Genomic DNA, 21,133 nt, shown 5'->3' on the forward strand with positions numbered 1-21,133 from the left:
CAGCTAATGAGAACACTACGCTCATCTCAGAAAATCCAGCCCAATAAATGATGACTTGAAGTGAAGGTTGGTTTTGTTTTGTTTTGTTTTTTTTGGGGGGGGGAGGAAATCATTTAAATCCATCTGCTTTAGAGCTACATGCTCAGATAACCAGGATTAGTGGCACACTCAGTAATTAACTGATTTAAAGGCATACCGTCTCTCCATCTTTTCCAGGTCCTAATATCTAGGCTCACACTCTGTATGATGCACCAGCATGCCCTCTGGTAATACCACTGCACTCCCTACAGAATCTGGGGACAGACTGGAGATGGCATATGGTAAATCAAGTCCCTTTTTACTTATTTTTCTCTGAGTTTACTACTTTTTTAATAATGATACGTGAAAGACAAAATATGGAGATTTCAAAATGTTGAAAACTGCACTTTTTTTTTTTGCAAAAAAGTAGATTTTTTTTACTCTTATTAGCTATCTCCAGGGAGATGCCACAAGTATAGTATAGACAAACTTAGCCGTTTCCCCTTTTTATACTTCATGAAAGCCCAGGCTTATTATTTGTTATTTATTGTGATGTGGTGCTCTAAAACTCCTCTGCAAGGCACCTAATGTTTAACTCGTGAAGCACTGTTGCTAATCTATTATTCGCAAAGACCTCAATCCTGCAAGATGCAGAGCATTCTGTCCCCAGTCCAGCAAAGCACTTAAGCATAAGCAAAGGCCTATATACCATTGTGTTTTCTATAAATACACACACACATTGTTTACTGTTGTTTAATTTTAACTTCTTGCCTACCTGAAGCACAATGCTAAAGGCCCCCAAAAGGCTTTGCAGGAGTCGTGTGCATCGTTATTGGGAGTCACCAGATCGCACTAATACACACAGTCCCACAAGTTCTGAGAAATGGTTAAGAAGAGCTCAGAACTGGAGATGGGATGCATATTTATATTGAAGAAAAGGGGGTTCTCATCATGGAGGAGAGCACCAGAAAAGGAAAATGGAAAACAGAGCAGTGATATTGCTCACATTTCTACAAAAATTAACTCACTTCAGTAAAAACCATTTTAAAAATAAATAACATTTGGAACTACTAACATGCAAGCCAAATATCAACCAAACAATATGACACTTTTGTTACATTTCTTGCTTCCCACACATGCCTTTTCCTATGTCTATATTAAGTCTAATTTTGTTTGTAAACTCCAGAAAGCACTGATTTAATCTGATAAATCTCTATGGCACTGTAAGAATAATGAATGATAACATTATTGAGTAGAAGGGCAGGAGCAGGGAGCAACTGCGGTGGGTGGGAAGGCTGTAGCAATACTATATGGAGAGGGTTATTATTCCAGTTTCTAACTCACCCTCTGACCATTTTCAGATGTCTGATAATGCACTCAGAATACCCTCCCCAGAAGTGCCTCCGATGAAGTGAGCTGTAGCTCACGAAAGCTTATGCTCAAATAAATTTGTTAGTCTCTAAGGTGCCACAAGTACTCCTCCCCAGAAGTGACTTCCAAAATATACCATTTTATGACCTTCATCTGATTTCCTATTTTGGGAGCTTTTTCTTGTAGTACAGGGTTTTTATTTTAGCACAAGTATGTGTAAAGTCCTAACAACTGTTTAGCGAATCTGACTCTATTGACAGTTCAGAGTGGTACTATGACAAGGGAATCTTTCCGGTTAATACATTCCAAAGTTTATTTCTAAAACAATGCTCTATTTTAATTAAATCAAAATTTCAAAACCAAAATGATACAATCAGGTAAAAAGAAATATAGCAGGGATTTTTTTTCTTCTTTTTTTCATATTTTAAGAAAAAGTATGCATAAAATCATTTAAACAGATTCTCCTTTGTTTCGTTATTTAATGTTGCCCTGCTTGTGTATCAGATTTGGCATTTGCTTAGGTTACATTACAACAATCCTTTTCTAATGAAAAATGTGATATTCCCTAGATTAAGGTTTTGGGAATGTGTGGGTATCTGTTACCAAGTGATACGATCCCCAGCAGTATAAATTATTTTGAGATCCAGAAGGTATCTAAACAGCACAGTTACGGATGTATTGATTTATTGCATGTTTAAATATTTAAATTTTCATTTATATGGAAGCATGCAGTATTATAAAATGTATGGGATATATTATTTTTGTTAATGGACCATAAATGTGGTTTTAGTATTAATAGCTACTTTTTAGAGGTAACTAATTTTCTTGTCACTGTGAATATTTTGCTTTGTTCCTTAGTAAAGCAAAATGTAAGGTAAAAATGTAGAAATGAAATTATGACAGCAAGTTACTTTTTCTAAGTAACATAAGGTATTTCTGAGTACCACAAAACATTGTCAATGACTACAAGTCCTAGACTTCATTACAACTTTTATAACAAAAAAAGTTAAAATTGGATCATTGAGACTGCTATACTGTAACGTTTAGTTTCTATGGATTCAGAAAGGTATGTTCTGAGGACCTTTTCTGACACAGCCCATAACAAATTTAATTCAGAATTAAACATTTTCCTATATTGCTCCCACATTACTCATTCTTAGAGTCTCACCCACACAGTCAACCCTAAAGCAGCATCTCCAGGTGGGTCATAAAACGTGGCCCACACTAACATCATCAACCTGACTCACATGCTTAGAGTTCACATATGGTAAAGAGCTCTCAGCAGTGAAATGAAAACACACACAGTGATCACTCTAAGACAGAGGTGTACTAGGTTATTTTTATTTATGACTGGGAGTGCTATATTAATGGTCTATGGAACCTGACACACCAGAAGTGAGCAGTATTATCAGAACTCCAACTAGCCATTTTTATGGTGGTCTTGCTCTTCTGACAGGCAACAAATTAAAATGTAGATCAGGGATTGCCAAAGGACACCTGCATGCCCAATTATAAAACCAAAAGCAAAAACCAATGGTGAAAAAGTTAACTTTCTTTAAGCTGTGCGGTCACTGCTGAATAGCAAGGACCCATCATTTCATGCCAACCTGTCAATAACACCACAGCTCCTCAATAACTCCAGTCTCATGACAAGAAATGTTGTTCCAGCCATTGCTAGAAACCATCCATGCTAATCTGCACAAATTGAAAGCAATCTTTCCTTTGCTGGAGAACAAAAGTGATTTATTCACAGCATAACGTAATGGTCTGGAAAGCCAGATGGTGGAGACAGAAAGGCACGTAGAGGTAATTGAGTCTGAAATCATTGATCTGGAGAAAATGGAACAAGAGCATAAACCCATTGCCAGCTGTAATTGAATATTCTGCTCACCAAGAGGATGAAACAAGTGGAAAAACAGGTACAAGCCAAAGTTATCTGGGTATTGAGCTTCCCAGGTGAAGACTAAAAAGGAGAGGGACATCTCTATAGGCTTCGTTAATAAGAGCCTAGCAGAACTTCCAAAAATTGATATAAAAGAGGAGCTTGACTCCCACTGACTTCACTGGGCTTTGAAGCAGGCTCTGAGTATTAACATAGAACTTTCATTCAAGGTCAGGCTGATCTTCAGGCTACACAGACCCTTCAAAATTCTTCCTTGGCTGATATTCATCAGCTGGGTACATGACCTCTCCTACATCACTGAATGTGGAACTCTGTTTCTCCAAAGAGGACAGCCTTGAAGGGCTGCAAAATGCCAACACACTGGCATTGTGCAGCCACTAATGAAGATGAGATTGAATTTCAGGAGTGAAAGCAGCTATAGAGGCAGTAATGAACTAATTAGATTAGGCCCTACATATATACCACACAAATGGCCATTTTAACATAAATACAAAAGTACCAGGAAACAACCAGGAATGAAACAACTGAGGAACACGTAGTCTAGACAACCTCAGTTATTTTACAGTAGAAAAATTGCACTGGGTTTACTTTCCTATGCTTTTAGGGAAAGATCTTCCATTTAGTTATAACACTTGGCTGGCATGAATTCATCAAGATTCAGATCTGCAAAAAATGAGCAATTTACTTGATTTATGATGAAATGAAAAAGATTAGTTGATCTGCACAGAATAGAGATTTTCTGCTTTGAGAGGATTTGTTAATTAAGGAAGATTTAAAATTGTTAGGGCTTAAAATAGACATGTTCTTTAAGAAGTCATACACAAGTGCAGTAATCTTTACATGCACTAAATTCATAATGTTATATACTACATGAAACAAAATATCTTGAAAGATGTTACTAATTAATGAGAAATAATGACCTCCTTGATTTTAAAATAAAAAATTGCTCCATTCAATTCTTTCACGTTTTTCTTACCCAACAGAGAATATGTTTTTGAAACTTTTATAGAAAGTCTTTTCATTTGCCTGATGTCATCTTAAACAAAAAGTGCTGATAGTAATTACACTGAGTCTGTGGTTTAAAATGTCCTAAGTGACTGAAAGATTACATGCGTTTCCTTTTCCCCCCTCACAACACAAGCCGGTGCATCTTATTAAACTTCAACAGCAGGATATATTGATAATGTGTATAGTTTAAACACAGTGCATCAGATTCAGAAAGGCTAAATGCCAAGTCAAACAGCATCAGCCAATTAAGTGGACTGGCACAACTCACTATCCTATCAACTGAGAAAGCAGCTACAGTAGATTCAGGATAAAACTCAAGAACTCATCCTTGTGTCAGTAAAGAACACAGCAATAAGTATTTGGTAGCAACAGTCCCCAGTACTGTATTCTAATGCCAGTTTATAAACTAGCAGGAACAAAGTGACCTATTTCTCAGCAGAAAAAAAATGATTTGTATAAGAGAAGGGACAAAATGATTACATAGTTTTTAAATATCAGACTGTCCCTCTTTCCCTTTTACAGAGCACATGTTGCTCTTGGAATGACAAACACAGTGCCAGATTTGTACATTTTAAAGTGGTGATTTTTTTTCCTTGCAGAAAATGGGAAATGACATTTTGGAAGGCTACCATAATACAATAAAAAAGTACAGTAGAACCTCAAAGTTATGAACACCAGAGTTATGAACTGACCAGAAGTATTCAATCAGGTAGCAGCAGAGAGAATAAAACAAAATGCAGTACAATACAGTTAAACGTAAACTACTAAAAATAATAAAGAGAAAGTTTTTTAAAAAAGATTTGACAAGGTAAGGAAACCCTGTGCTTTTTTTCATTTAAATTCAAATGGTAAAAGCAACATTTTTCTTTGGCATAATACAGTTTCAGAGTTGTATTAAGACAATGTTCAGTTGCAAACTTTTGAAAGAACCACCATACTGTTTTGTTAGGTGTTACAAACATTTCTGAGTAACAAAAAATCTCCATTCCCAAGGTGTTCATAACTCAGGTTCCACTGTAAATAGTTTCCATTCACTTCTTCCCCAAGAGCAACAAGTTGGAATTATCATTTGAAATTATTGTATCAAATATGCTGTTGAATAAACATAATGTTACTTTTTAGGGAACTACTTTGTAGTGGCGGTAGTGTGGACAAGTGGACAGAGCACAGACCTAGCAGGCTGGGGTTTCTACTCCTGGCTCTGCCACTGAACTGCTGTATAACCTTGGGCAAATCACTTCAATTCTCTGTGCCTGTTTCCCCTCCCATCTTTTATCTGTTTGATCTATTTAGACTGCAAGCTGGTAGGCACAGAGACAGTCTCTTATAATGTGTTTGTACAGTACCTAGCACAAAGGGGCCTCAACCTCATCTAGGATTTCTGAGCACTACTCTAATGCAAATAAGAGTCATAATACTGTAGGTGACTAAAAGCTAGGTAGGATAATTATAAAGAGAAGGTCACAGCATTGTTCTAAATTAGGAACAATTAACTATAATTTCAAAAAGTGGCCTCTTTCTGCATATAAAGCTATTACATTTGCACAAGCAAGTTCTTGTTTATGCACACAAATATGGTAATTATATGTGTGCAAATGAATGAATGTGCAGAATTAGAGGCTGGGTATTAGGAGAATGTGAAGTATATAGGATAAAGATGAAATAATAATAATTTTGCTTCTGGCCTTGCTTTTAGTTTAAATAGGCTAAATAAGCAAGTAAGAGTATGTATGTGAAAGCACAAGGCTGCACCCTCTCTTCTTCCCCCCCCACCCCCAAGCTGGTAGCCTTGAAGATAAGGGGCTAATAGAACAAGGGGTTGCTATGGTAACCAAGCAGCTGGAGGGGAGGGGAGAGGAGGGTATAAGGAGGAGACGCAAAGTCTGCAAAATAGTAACCATGGCCAAAAGTAACACTGCTCTTTACCCCTTCCATCAGGTACAAAAATAGACCCCAGATTTAAGACTCCCCAGAATGGAACATGACCACATATTGGAAGAGGGGAGGGGCACTACAAGAATAATTAAGTTTGCCAAGAAGAGGGAGCCCCATCAGCATGCGGAGCTAGGGGTTAGGAGAAGAAGACTGTTCTATTGGCATATAGAAATATAGTTGGGGAGGGGAAGTGGAAAACTTTATCGGCATATAGAGATAGCCAAATGGGATCAAGGGCTTTGGAATATGCTTACTTGTTTAGCCCCAATATACCCATTGAATTGCCTGCAGACTGGACTCTGGACTGTTATTTTCTGACGAACTGTGTCTGGGAACTGAGAGGGAGGAGGGAACCGGACCAACACTGGGTCCTGGCTGGATAAGCATGTGGACCACATGTTCATGCTCCCACAGGTAATCTGCCAATCACACCAATATACATTACAAGCAATGTTTATTAAATATGATAGACAAGGTGTATACTTTAACATTCAGTTGCTATATATATCTATAGCACATATACTTCAGAGTTCCAGCTACATCAACTGGATTTAATGAAAAGGAAATAAAACAGTTTAACCTAATCCCCGGGACAAATATTTAAAGCAGAAACCACCCATCCTTTCAGTAGGAAACACACGGAAACTATCTGATAAATCAATCATCAATCATCATCATGATAATTATGGAACAAATCAGTTCTTTACTGCCTCTAAATATTTTATAGACAGAATTGAACAAATAGCAATGTTATCGATTCTAGCAATCATCATATAGCGCCTTGCTTGTAGTAAACAATCCTTCTGCAGGGGTGGTGAAATCCTTCAGCACTTCAGTGCAACCCAAGGACCATGAACAAATTAGCTATTGTGAACCAGGCATATCTTAATTTAAAAAAAAAAACAACAGAGTTTGAAAGGCTTCTAGGTAGGCCTACCATTGCACCTGTCTCCAACACAACAAGGATAGTACTGATATCACAAATCTACATAGGCAGCATTTTCATCACTTGTGTCATCTTGTTCACTGGATGAAAGGACTACAGGCAGTGTGCCATATGCCTTGATTATGTGACTGCCAACCTCATTCTTGAACTTTAGAACTCCATATGCTCCCAGTGGTTCATTTCCAAATATATATATTTAATATGAAGAAGAATGGCAGGTGAAACTGGATTGGACAATATGAGGGATCAGCAAGATAGTCACGGCCCCCTGAAGGTAGAGAGGCTAGTAAAGATTAGGCTATATACCTATCTGGCTGGATGATTTATAGATTAAGAGATGGCTATTAATTTTCCAACTCAGGCATGCCAAGATGGTATTACAAATAAGTTAACTACTATTTCTAGTTAGAAGATGCCCTGATGCATATCAGGAGTTTAGTTGAGCGTGATTTTGTTTGTTTTGGCTTTTGGGAAAAGAGGGTTGTCAATCATTATTTTGAATTGTACTTTGCAAACAGACATAAAAACTTCAGGCCATAGATCCCCAAAATGTAAGTTCACATTGTTCTTACTTTGATCATTTTGTTTTATTTCACACAGTTATGGGTATTTTGTAAAGTTTCTATGAAATGTTATTTTGAATAATAATGACTGAGAAGCTGGGCTTTTTATCAGAGAGTTAGAAGAACTAGGTCACATACTGGCATAGTAAGAATATTCTTTTATAGAACATTACTGGAATTCCAAAAACAGATTCTCATTTCTAACCACCATCACCAGCACCAACCAAGAAGAAGAAATAATTAGTGTTTTTTAATAATAAGAGGATACATTTAGAAATGTCAGTAATGGTATTTTTGTACAAAACAGGCAAGTAACAAATATTTGCTATTAGGAACATTAGTATATAGTTGCCAGCCAATCATAATAAAGGAATTTGTGGCTTTTTTGTTAAATCAGCACACTTGAGTTTAATTAGACACATGTATTCATTGTCTAACCCAGATCCCATTGGAGTCAATGGAAAGACTTCAACTGATTTGGGCATTGTGGATCAGGCCCCTAGAAACTATGCCAACCAAGTGCATTTTATAAATGAACATGTGATATAAAACAAATAAAAACAAACAAACAAATGCAAAAGCTGTATCTAGCTGCACAGTAGTTTCCATGCTAGCTGCTATTACAAGAAAACAGTCTCTGGGCATGATTACACTGCAATTAGAAACCCATGGCTGGCCCGTACCAGCTGAGTCAGGCTTGGGCTCCGGGAGCTCAGGCTAAGAGGCTGTTTAATTGCAGAGTAGACATTCAAGCTTAGGCTGCAACCCACGCTCTGGGACTCTTGCATCTCGCAGGGTCCTAAAGCCAGGGGTCCACCCCAAACCTGAACATCTACACCACAAAGAAACAGCCCTTCAGTCCAAGCCCGAGTCAGCTAGCATGGGCCAGCTGCAGGTGTCTAATTACAATGCAGACATACCTGTGAGAGCAATACAGCTGTCATTTTGAAATTACATTGTCACTTTTTATTGTTTTCTGAGTCACAGAGGATATAGTGCAAAGCAATTACCTATACAGTTAGTTTAGAACAGCAGTTCTCTCAATCCGGGGCCCAGCTGTGTGCTAAAAAAATTCAAAATTTGCCACTCTGATCTGAAAGGGGGTAGGGCTGGCTAAGGGGAAGACAGTGTCTTGCAGTCTGCTGGAGTGTTCCTGCCAGCAGGGAAGCTGGTGAGTGCTGCAGAGGGCAGGGTGTGGGAAAGTGGGTCTCTGGACAGGTGTGTCGGGTGGGAGAGCACTCTGGGCAGTAAGGGGGAATGGGGCACTGGGAACTGGGGATTTGTGGGGGTATTACAGCACCCCCATGTTTTAGGCTGACCAGCCCCACACAGCGAGGTATAGGATCTGGCTGCCCAGACCCGCGCTGTGAGGTGTGGCATCCGGCTGCCCAGCTCCGTACCCAAGGCTCCACTCCTGGCCCCACTCTGTGGAGGGGTCTCTGGGCGGGGAGCACTGGGCATAGGAGACTGTGGGGTGCTTTTATGAGGGTGCTGTGGTTCTCAACCTGCAGCCCACAATGATAAATAGGTTGAGAACCACTGATTTAGAACAAGCTAGCTAGATGCAGTTCTAGCTAGATGCAAATAATGGTTAGCCTGCTATTTGTCTTAAGGCTAACAACTTACTCAGCAAGGTTGAGTACAGAAAATAAAAATCGCCTTTGCTACAAAGAGCTTAAATCTGAAAGATATAGATGGAGGAGCACAATGGGAACTCCAGTTGTGGGGATGGCTTGATGAGGGTGGTCTCTACACGTACCCTTGATTTGTTTTCCCTTATCATGGCAGGACAGAGACAGGTCCTGTCTTCTATTTGTCCTTAGAGCACCTATGTACACTTTGGCCACTATATAAAAAGAATCATCACCATCATATTCAAAATAATGTTAGCACAAAAAGCCATTTATAGGATAGTTCTTTATAGATTTCCCCCCAAAGTTCCCTTACATCTCTGTCACATGCTATTTATTAAAGGCTCTTTCTAAATAACAACTATTGGTATTGAAAAAATGTAGAGGCTCCCTTTGCAAGTCCAGTTCTCTATTTTTTTTTTAAACACAGGAGTGTGCCTATGGAATATAAAAACAATGAGTGAACAATTCTCCTACCTTCACTAAATAAGCTTGGCAGTCACTGACGTAATCATATTCCAACCCATCAAAAGTATAATAATGTCGATCCCCATAAACTGTACACACAGCAGGACAAGGATAACTGATGCATGTGAATATCCCTCGTCGACAAACACTGTGAGGAAAAGGCAATATAGTTCATGATGTCTCACAGAAAGGCTATTTTCCTTTCAAACCCTTATTTTTCAAAGAAGTTTTCTTAGTCTCATTATTTTGACTTGTGAAAAAAAAAAACAAGGAAGAGGGAAACTTGCATGGCCATGTTAGCCCAGAGTTGTGCTGCATGCTGCCCCAGAACTGTAGGCTTGCCAGTGTTGCAGAAGTGGCAAAAGGGTGGCCTTAAACCCACATATTTGATAAAGATATGCGGAAAATGAACAAGAACACCCTACCGATTCCATGGCACGTAAGAGCATTCCTACCTCCTCCTCAGGGTGCACTGGCAACCTGAATAACTCCAGCACCATGATACCACTCTACAATGCCTAAGCCAGATTCTTAGAACTCTAAGAACTTTCTCAAAAAAAGAAAAGGAGTACTTGTGGCACCTTAGAGACTAACAAATTTATTTGAGCATAAGCTTTCATGAGCTAGAGCTCACTTCATCGGATGCATTCATTTTGATACATTTTTGAGACAAAAAGAAAAGGAGTACTTGTGGCACCTTAGAGACTAACAAATTAGTACTCCTTTTCTTTTTGCGAATACAGACTAACACTGCTGCTACTCTGAAACCTGTCATTTTTGAGACAGGATCTACATTTGTTCAATACACAGAACTCTCCTATTACTATCAATGGATTTCCTTGTGTCAAACGAGCCCCAAAGTTGCTTACATTTGGAGGGCCAAATTTTGCAGTCAGTTCATGAAGTGACTTAAATGGAGTTGCCTGTTGTAAATGACAGCAAAAAAATCTAGAGCTTCTGCTTATGCATGTGTAATTAATTTTCTGGGCTCACACAATTTGCTAGTAATATTTTCACAAAGTCACTAATTTGTGTATGCAAGCTGACTACAAAGCAAGTGCAAACAGGTTGCGCCCCTCAGTTATATTTTTTTCCACATGTGAGTTAGGGCATACAAAGTTGTGTGTGCGCCAATGCAGGCCAGGTGAGAGATCTGTGAAAGGAATCCCCGTGCTATCTTTCCAATTTTAAAAATATTTTAAAGCTGTTTAGCTGTTCTATTTCTTTTAATTTTTTGTGAACCATTTTTTTTCTTTCATGGTTTTGACTAATAGACAGATTCTGGTATCCTCACTCATACTATGTAGTACATTGCCCTGCACATAGCCCCAAACCTTATTGGAGGATAGCATATGAGCTCATCTAACTGTATCCTGAGCTACCAAACGACCAGCTTCCTCACCCATGATTTTAGATTCACCATTTCTCCTGTATTCTTCTTCACAGTTTCTCTTTCTTGATATTTACCTTCCTGTAACACCTTATTTTTCAATGTAGTTACAAAATTTCTGTATTAAGTATAAAGTTCACTTTATTATCAAGCAATGATGTTTTGGAAATATGTAAAACATAATAGTCACTTACCAGGTATAGCAAGGTGTAGCTATCACTTCTCCGGACAGATACTCCCAATCTTTCCAGGTACATGGACAACTATCAGGAACATAACATTTCCCTTTATGCTCTGCCATCCTTCAAAATAAAAAACAAATCATTGTTTAAAGTGAAAATCCAAGTACGTGAGCTTAAACTAACGACCTAAAGCACAGTTTTTCAGCTGTGGTCAATAGAACATTGCTGGTCACTGGAGAACTTTCTGGTGGTCCAGAGAGCTGGCTGGTCACATTGTCTGCCTTCTTACCTCCAGCTGCTCAGCTACATAAAAGAACAGCTAAAATATACTACATGCTTTCCTGATACTATGCTCTAGGAAAGCAATTGCTGTAGCTGCTGTTGTGGCTGAGTGGGGAAGTGGTTTATGCAAATGAAAATAGATGCCATCCACACTACAAATCAGTTTGAGGATCCTTCACTTAAAAATTAAAACAAAGTTCACAATAATGTTTTCCCAGTATTATCACCAGCATTAAAGACAAGTTTGTTTTTTTTCAAATGAATTAATAACATGTGATGGGTATTGGGGTACCCAGGACTGAGAGTCACCCTGTTACCCTCTGCTTCCAAGAAGAGGGAGTCTTGCTTGTACTTAGCTCCCTAACACCAGCAGCCTGGTTAGCCACTCAAGCATTTTTCTCTGGGCTATGCCAGCCTTTACTTTGCCTTGCAGGTTAACAACAGATGCATCCCAGTCCCTGAGTCCCTTTGAAGCAATCCCCTGCAATAGCCAACCTGACACTGGCTACTCACAGAAATACCAGGTTTGCTAAGGGAGCATTATACACACAGCTTGTAAGATTCAGCTCAGAACCATCCTTTTGCTTAACACCACAGCACTGAGATATATTTATAGTGAAAACAAGAATAAGATCATCATCAAAGATTAGAGATTAAGCAGATAGTGAATAAGGATATTGGAAACAAATCATAGAAATACAGGACTAGAAGGGACCTCAGCAGGTCATCTAGTACAGTGCTCTGTACTGAGACAGGACTAAATATTATCTAAACCATCCCTGACAGGTGTTTTTCTAACCTGTTCTTAAAAATCTCCAATGATGGAAATTCCACAACCTCCCTTGGTAATTTGTTCCAGTGCATAACTATCCTTACAGTTAGGAAGTTTTTCCGACTGTCTAAACTAAATCTTGCTTGCTGCAATTTAAACCCATTACTTCTTGCCCTGACCTTGCCCAGTGGTTAAGGAGAACAACTTATGTTACCTCCTCTTTTTTACAACCTTTTATGTACCTGAAGACTGTTATCAAGTCCCCACTCTGCCTTCTCTTCTCCAGACTAAACAAGCTCAATTTCCTCAATCTTCCCTCATAAGTCAAGTTTTCTAGACCTTAAATCAGTTTTGTTGCTCTCCTCTAGACTTCCTCCAATATGTCCACATCTTTCCCAAAGTGTGGTGACCAGAACTGGAAACAATACTCCAACTAAGGCCTTATCAATGCCAAGTAGAGTGGAAGAATTGCATCTTGCTTACAACACTCCTGCTAATACATCCCAGAAGGATGTGCACTTTTTTGGCAACAGTATTACATTATTGACTCATATTTAGTGTGTGATCCACTATAACCTCCAGATCCTTTTCTGCAGTACTCCTTCCTAGGCAATTTCCATTTTGTATTTGTGCAGTTGATTATTCCTTCCTATGTGTAATACTTTGCACTTGTCCTTATTGAATTTCATCCTATTTATTTCAGATCATGTCTCCAGTTTATCCAGATCATTTTGAATTTTAATCCTATCCTCCAAAGTACTTGCAACCCCTCCCAGCTTGGTATCGTCCACAAACTTTAAGTGTACTCTCTGCCATTATCCAAATCATTTATGAAGCTATTGAATAGAACCGGACCCAGGACAGAGCCCTACGGGACCCCACTCTATATGCCCTTGCAGCTTGATTGTTAACCATTGATAAGTACTCTCTGAGTATGTTTTTCCAACCAGTTGTGCACTTGCCTTACAGAAGATTCAACTAAGCTATATTTCTCTAATTTGTTTATGAAAAAGTCACATGAGACAGTATGAAAAGCGTTAAAATAGAGATATATCACATCTACTCCTTCCCCTCTATCCACAGGCTTATTATCCTGTCAAAGAAGGATATTTGGTTTGTTGACATGATTTGTTCTTGACAATTCCACGTTGACTGTTACTTATCACCTTTTGTTCTTCTAGGTGTTTGCAAATTGATTGCTTGATTATTTGCTCCATTATCTTTCCAGGTAATGAAGTTATGCAGACTGGTTTATAGTTCCCTGTGTTGTCCTTATTTCCCCTTTTATAGATAGGCACATATAAAACAAAATCATAACACACTTGCAAGAGACTAAACATAATTAATAGATTCACCTCCTGTCTAAAGAAATGTATCTCACCCAAAGTCCTTTTCAGCATTTTCAGCTGGCTGAGATCCCATTTTCCTAAATGTAAACAGGAACACGATGACAGAGTATCTTCTTTATTCCCCAAATACAGCCCGGCAAACCTTTGAAGTACATCTCAAGATAAGGTTCTCTTCCCCAGCTGTGTTCCTCTACCTGTTAGTTCCTCTCTGAAATTCTGCATTCAGCTCAGACAGGTGATGGGGAACCCATTGTGAATGAGACAATACTTAAATTTACATTTAAACAACCAGACAGATGGACACATCTCTCTTATCTGACAGAAAAGCTGTTTTGCGCATCTGATGGTGACCAGTACCTTAGAAAAGATTTTAAAACTTTTCAGTATATATATATATATATATATATACACACACATACACACACACACACATTCACATATTACTGCTTTCATAATACTTGCACTTCTATTTCACAAAAATATTAATAACCAGTGTGACATGGGCTTTCATTTGAGACCAGAACATACATACCAGAATCAGGATATTCTTGTACTCATCTGCCAGTTGACATTTAGGGGTTCTTCGGTCACATAAGATATAAAACTAGTCTATTGTTTTTTTAACTCAATGGCAGGGAGAAAGTCTTTAATAATGGGGTTTTCTTTTTAAAAATTAAACCGAATTGTTCACAATTAGAAGGAGGGGTAAAGATTAGCCTCTGTTCATTATTATTTCTTGTTCCTCAACATCTCTTTCTAACACCTGATTATATCAACTGAGGCTAGCACTAGTGCCTTACAATTGCAAATCTATAATAAGTCTGTTACCTTCTCAGGACTGTCTTTAAGTCCCACTCTATATAAACTGGATATCAATAACATTTTTTTTCTGTAAAACAGAAATAATTTCTAACCCAAATATTTTGGAGATAACACTATTCTATTCTAGCTGGCTTTGGACTAGAAAAGCAAATTGACCCCTGCATGCCTGAACAGTACAAGGAAATACAGAAACATAATTTACCACTAATTATGCACTAAATATGAATTTATTTTCCATGTAACAAAGTGAATGCTTAATCTTTAACTAAATCAACCAAGATTTTAATGTTTATCATCACAGTTTCATCCAACACAATCTGAGATGGATTATGGTGGTTAAAAACAGGTAAACAGAGTCACATCATTTTATATCTGTAGTACCTTTGGTCTTTCCAACTTAAATCAACTGTATGTCAGTTTTCAGAGTAGCAGCCGTGTTAGTCTGTATTCGCAAAAAGAAAAGGAGTACTTGTGGCACCTTAGAGACTAACAAATTTATTTGAGCATAATTAATACTGTATTGTGACCAGGTTATTGTGATGTGTACTGCATCCATATGTTGAGTTAATTCAATAGCATGATTTTCAGGAAATGCATCCAAGAAGGGGGGCAGGAGAGGATCTGGATATACATTTTGCTGCAAACACTTGAGAGACAACGCAAGAACCATTTTCTTTGATGCTCTGGCTCAACCTCTTGTGGAGCTCACCGGACAGATTCCCCCAGAGGGTAAGACTGGCTTGCCTAGGGCTCTAGGTAAGGTAGAAATGATTGGAGACCTTTTGTTGTTTTAAAATCCTTTTCTCTTATGTTATGCTTTGTTCCTATGGCTAAATAAATATATTTATTATATTAGCTTCCCAGCCAAACTAGCTAGGGTACACACAGCTGATGTATAGGGTCCTGTAGCCTAGGACCTGATCTAAGATTGGGAGAGCTGCAGGATAAGTCATGAGACCTAGCACCTGTAGGGGGTGCACTATTGAGGTGCACAGAAAGGGTCAGTGGTACAGCTAGTCTGGTAGCCATGACAATCACTATTTTACATCCCAGAAAAAAGACAGCATGATAGATACAAATGTTTGCAAGCAAAACAGAAGAAGGAAATTTACGAATTGAACTATCTGAAGAAAAAGGAAGATAGTATGCAGGGGGTCCCTGTGGAGGAAAAGTATTCCTGTCCGTCTAGCTCTACTAAACATTCTGACTTACACTTACCCTGGGGGGCAGATACAACCACTTGCACATGGAGGTGATGGCACACAGGTGAAGTTCATGGCAAGGTTTGCACAGGAGATCTCACAGTTCACACCAGCTGCTGGTAAGCCAGGCACTGGATATCTGCAGTCATAGTAGATTTTTCCTTCAGGGCATGTGTGAACTTCAAATGTAAAATGCAAATTGAATGAGATCAGCTGCTCCTTTGCACTAAAAGTTTCTAATTTTTTTAGTTCACAATTTATTTTTAAAAATATTGTAATTAATAAAATATACTATTTAAACTAAACGTGTTCGACTGCAGTTAAAGTGAAAATTTGCATTTTTGTTTATATTCTATGTAATTATTTCATTAAGAATATCTATTAACTAAGGTCCAAAACTGAAAACTTCAGTGCCTAAAGTTAGGCATCTAAATCAAGGCACCAAGGACCTGCTCCACAGCCTATTATAGTCAATTACCAATCACTTCAGTGTGCTTTGGATCAGCCCTTAATGAAGAGGCTTGATTTTCAGAGGTGTTGAACACTCACAAATTCCAGCAGAAATCCAACTGAAATTTCACCTGCTCTGCATCTCTGAAAATCAGGTTTCTTCCTTTAGATGTTTTAATATGGAATTTGGGGGGTTAATTTTAGGCACCCATGTTTGAAAATTGTGGCCTATGTCTTACAAGAGGTGCTTTTAAAAATTCTGCTTAAGTGACTTAGGAATGCAAGTAGTATTGAAAGTCAGTTAAATCAAGATAAATAACTCTAGACTGAAAAAATCATTGTCATAAAAAGTGGTGATATTTAGCATCTGATGAGGTGTATATGAATATAAAAAAGCAAATGAATGAATACTCGACAGCAAACATTTTTCCTGTGAAGATGTGAAATAAGTCAAGAATATAAATCACCTGCAGTTGTAGCAGTTTCAGTGCATTTCATGGTTCCATTCAAACACTGGCTGGTGTAAAGAAAACAAACCATCTTTATTCCAGGAAAAAATAAATCACACAACTGCTGTGTATGTAAGAAAACAACTTAGCAATTATGGAACACTCTAAAAACACTACCTAATTTAAACAATCTAAATCAAGAGGGGAATGATCATTAAACTCTAGAAATCTAAATCTATCCACAATTCTGGGGGTAACTTATTTATATTGATTCAGGAACTGGGTGTCTCAGGGTATTGGTAATGTGATACAGGCCTACTGTGCACCTGCATAAGCCCCCATCTCAGAGAAACAACAGGAGACAACTGGGGTGTGGGGGACTAATTGGCTCAACAGTGCAACACCACTCGCTTAAGTTTGGCCTAGCCACCCCCGTCATGACGGAGCCAAACCTCAGCAGCATTGCGGCCTAGTGCGCTGGGTCACACCCCATTCACTGAAGTTTGGCGTGGCCACCTCTCTGTCATAACAGGGGGGCAGCCACACCCAACTGATTAGCCTAAACCCCGGGTCTCTCAACACCACTTATTGGCAGCCACACCAAACCTGAGCAGAATGGGGCCAAGTGAGTGTGAAGCAAGTGGAGCTGGACAGCCAGGATCAGGAGGAGCCACCCGAGCTCAGAATGGGAGTGGAGGGCTGAGCGGTGGGAGAAACGGGGGGGACGGGGAAGAAAGGGCAACTTTGAGCAGCTAAGAAAATCCCAGAGGAGATGGGTGAGGTTGAGTTGTTGGTTGGCTGTGAGGTGAGTGAGGAGTGCTGGGGGGCTGCAGGGTGAGATGGGTTATGGCAAGTAGGGGGCAATGGGGCATGGTGAAGTTGGGGCGAATGGCGAATACTGAGTGGTGGTGGGGTGAATTGTTTCTTTGGGTTTAAGAGTTCTTTGTTAAGAATATATTAAATCCAGTTTCTTTCAAGATTTCCTTTTCCAACATTGAAATAAACACGGATCTTGAAGCAGTTAGGCCCTGATTCTGAATTAAGAAACACACAGGCATAGGGGTCTGTTCATACAATTCTACTAGCAGAATCAGGGCCTGAGTGAGTGAAAGATTAAACACTTAATACCAAAACTTACCAGGAGCCTGACTGTGTGGGCAGGATTTCCCCAGGCTGGAAGGTTCTGCCTTTGTAATAACAATGACAGCTAGATCTGTGAAAACAAAGCTTATGCATATGGGTATGAAAACTATATGAAATAGGGTATAAGGATATTTACTCTTCAGATCCTAATAAGTTGGATAAACACGCAGTTTAATTCTCTAACTGATCTGCTTATTTATATTTACAATGCAAGCTTAACCTAAGGCAAGACTTAGGATGTGAAATATTGGCCCTATTGAATTCAATGGGTATTTTGCCATTGACTTCAATTGGGCCAGGATTTCACTCATATCCTGTAATGATCTTCAAATCACTTATTTGCTGTTTCTGTGTGTTGTAGCCTCAGAGAAAGCAGCTTTTCTTCCTGATTACAGGATGAGTATGGCAGGATGCAGCCTGATTTAGGAACATAGGAATTGCCATACTGAATCAGACCCAAGTTTCATCTGGTGTAGTATCCTGTCAGACAGTGGCCAGAATCAGACACTTCAGAATACAGTATAAGAACCACTCAGAAAGCAGCTGAGGGGTAATCAGCTTCCCACATTGATTTCTAATAGCTAGAGATTGTCTAAAACCAAAAGGTTTGCTGTCCTTTCCAAAACTGTTATTGTCATTAATTGTAACAACTCTGGATATTCTTGATAACCATATAAACTTCCAGTCCTTTTTTTGAATCTTATTAAGTTCTTGGCCTCAATGACTTCCTGTGGCAATGAGTTCCACAGTTAATTACATTCTGTGTATGAACGTATTTCTCTTTATTGATTGTGAACTTCCCACCTTATAATTTAATTGAATGTCTCCTTGGGCTTCTGTTATGTGTAATGGAGAATAGAAGTTAAAGATCCACCTTCTCTATTATTTGATACACCTCTATCACATCACCTCTCATTTGTCTTCTTTCTACTGTAAACAATCCCAATCTTTTCAATCTCTCTTCATTTGAGAATTTTTCCATGACCTTGAACATTCTCATCACTCTTCTCTGAACCACTTACAGATCTGCAATATCTTTTTTTAAGACTGGGTGACCAGTACTGCAAACAGTATTCCAGGAGAGGCTGCACCATTGATTTATATAAGGGCATTATGATAGTTTTATATTAATTGCTATCCCTTTCCTTATGTATTCTAACATCTTGTAGCTTTTTTTGACTGCTGCTGTGCATTGAACAGAGGTCTTCAATGAGCTGTATACAGTGACACTGAGGTCTCTTTCTTGAGCTGATGTAGTTAATTTAGAACCTTGTAAGGTATACGTGTAGTTTAAATGTTTCCCTCCAATGGGCATTACTTTATATTTTCTGACACTGAATCAGTAAATCACTTGTCTTGTTAGCCGTCCGTCACCAATTACACTATCAGCAGCCAATAACTGGTACAGTAATACTAGTGGAGAAAGGGAAACACAAAATGAGATGCAAGAAAGAGTTCTATTTTTAAGTCTTGCTGCAAAGCGACAAACACGGTATATTCAAAACAATGTAATATGACTTACATTGGCACACAAAAGTTGATTGATTCTTCAAAGTATTTTCCATCAGGACAATTGCATCCTTCAGCACAGTCGTCATTACAGACATGCGGGGCAGAAAGGGAAGAACAGGAGTGTCCGCAAAAAGAAGAGCACCGATGATACAGCATACCACTTCGGCACACTAGAGCTAGGGAGGAAACATCATCATTTTATGAGGTTGCAATAAATACACTGAGGTACATTTATGACAGTATGAGATAACACAGCAAGATGTACTGTCCCAAATTGCCACAGAAATGTTCTGTGGTTTAGTCACGTGATTCTCAGCTAAACCTCAGCCCAACTCTGATTTTAAGTGTGTTAGAAATTTCTTGGCTTCACCCATTTTGAGGCTTTAAATGATTAAACTCAGGACGCCTTTTTGTTAAGAAAAACCCTTGAAAAAGTCTGTGTGTTTCAAAGTATATTCAATAGATTTCTAGTAACTCAATTTCTAGGGGAGAGGAAGAATGATGCAGTGGTTAGGTATTAGCCAATGATTTGAAAGATCTGGATTCAATTCCCTGCTCTACCTTCCATATCATGCTGTGACCACTTTCCCCTTCTTCCAAAAAGTGACACCCTCAGCACTGCAGCTGTATCTGCTGTGTATTATGTTTGTGTTTCAACATCCTAAAGCAAGATTCTAGCTTCTGATGCAAAGCAAAGATTTGTTCTATTTCAAAGTATTTCTCATCATTCCCCATTTCTAAAACTATTCTTCTTTTGCAAATACTCACCGCAGTATGAAACATGAGATCTGAAATCAATAGCAATTCCATGCTTTCCACAGATATAGGCATAGTGTGCAAGTGCATTACACAAACAGCTGCTTCCGCATTTACAGGCATCAAAACGGCACAGCTGGTAGTATAATCCTGGACTGACGTATGGGTGACATGGAGCAAAAAGTTCTTGATTGATGATATCACAGTGGGATGCGTAGCCAACTAAGGGAAGGCAACATTTTCTTTTTTGGCAGTACCCATAATAATACAGCAATCAAAAATAAATAGCAAAGAGTATTAACAACACACCAATTCATACAACTGTGCAATAAAAGCTTCTACATAAAGTAATTCCATAAAATACTGTTATTTGTAACTGACGTAAATATTTCAGCAATGAACTTTGCTTCAATAAAAATACGCAACTAAATAAAAATCTATATTGACCTGAAGGAAACATGTAAATGGAAACAGAATACATTTCAAAAGCATTAGGAAAGTCATTGAGAGTTTTGGGGGTTTGCAATCGCCAAACTTTTCTTGGCATGCAGGCTGGGCAGTTATTACAAATTGGAGCTTAGGGACACAAACGTCCCAAGACTACTGCTCTCTCCACATGCCACATAGTGCTTCCTGGAGTTACTGACTTTTTGCTGGCCTGCCCATTGAAATTCTTATGTGGCACAAAATACTCCATTATTTCTGCTTTGATGCTGAGCCTGTCTCATGCTTTCGTTCATTTTATCTCATGGCATTAACAGAAACAGAGAGAAGCAGGTGACTGGATGTTTGGCTGTTACATGGTGGAATAGCTGAGACAGAGAAGACCACAGATGACCATTCCAACTGCATGGCTGAGACTTATGCCAGCCCACCACATGTGACTTATTGCTGCACTTGGACCTCTTCTACAGTACTTTGATCCTTGGATTCCATACTTGTCCTTTGAACTCAAATATGAAGGCTAAGAGCAAAGCAAAC

At 38.7% G+C, this 21,133-nt stretch overlaps 1 protein-coding gene across 1 annotated transcript in view; it reads right to left on the reverse strand.

Annotated features, from left to right (window-relative positions):
- The window catches only part of OTOGL (otogelin like), a 136,919-nt gene that overhangs the window by 78,332 nt on the left and 37,454 nt on the right, over positions 1-21,133 (reverse strand). The window contains 7 exon segments of the mRNA XM_043507385.1: positions 9,853-9,991; positions 11,428-11,535; positions 15,859-16,021; positions 16,760-16,809; positions 17,880-17,954; positions 19,407-19,572; positions 20,165-20,374. Coding sequence (XP_043363320.1) covers positions 9,853-9,991; positions 11,428-11,535; positions 15,859-16,021; positions 16,760-16,809; positions 17,880-17,954; positions 19,407-19,572; positions 20,165-20,374 — 911 coding nt within the window.

This window comes from Dermochelys coriacea, chromosome 1, assembly GCF_009764565.3.
Source record: "Dermochelys coriacea isolate rDerCor1 chromosome 1, rDerCor1.pri.v4, whole genome shotgun sequence".
Lineage (NCBI taxonomy): Eukaryota > Metazoa > Chordata > Testudines > Dermochelyidae > Dermochelys > Dermochelys coriacea.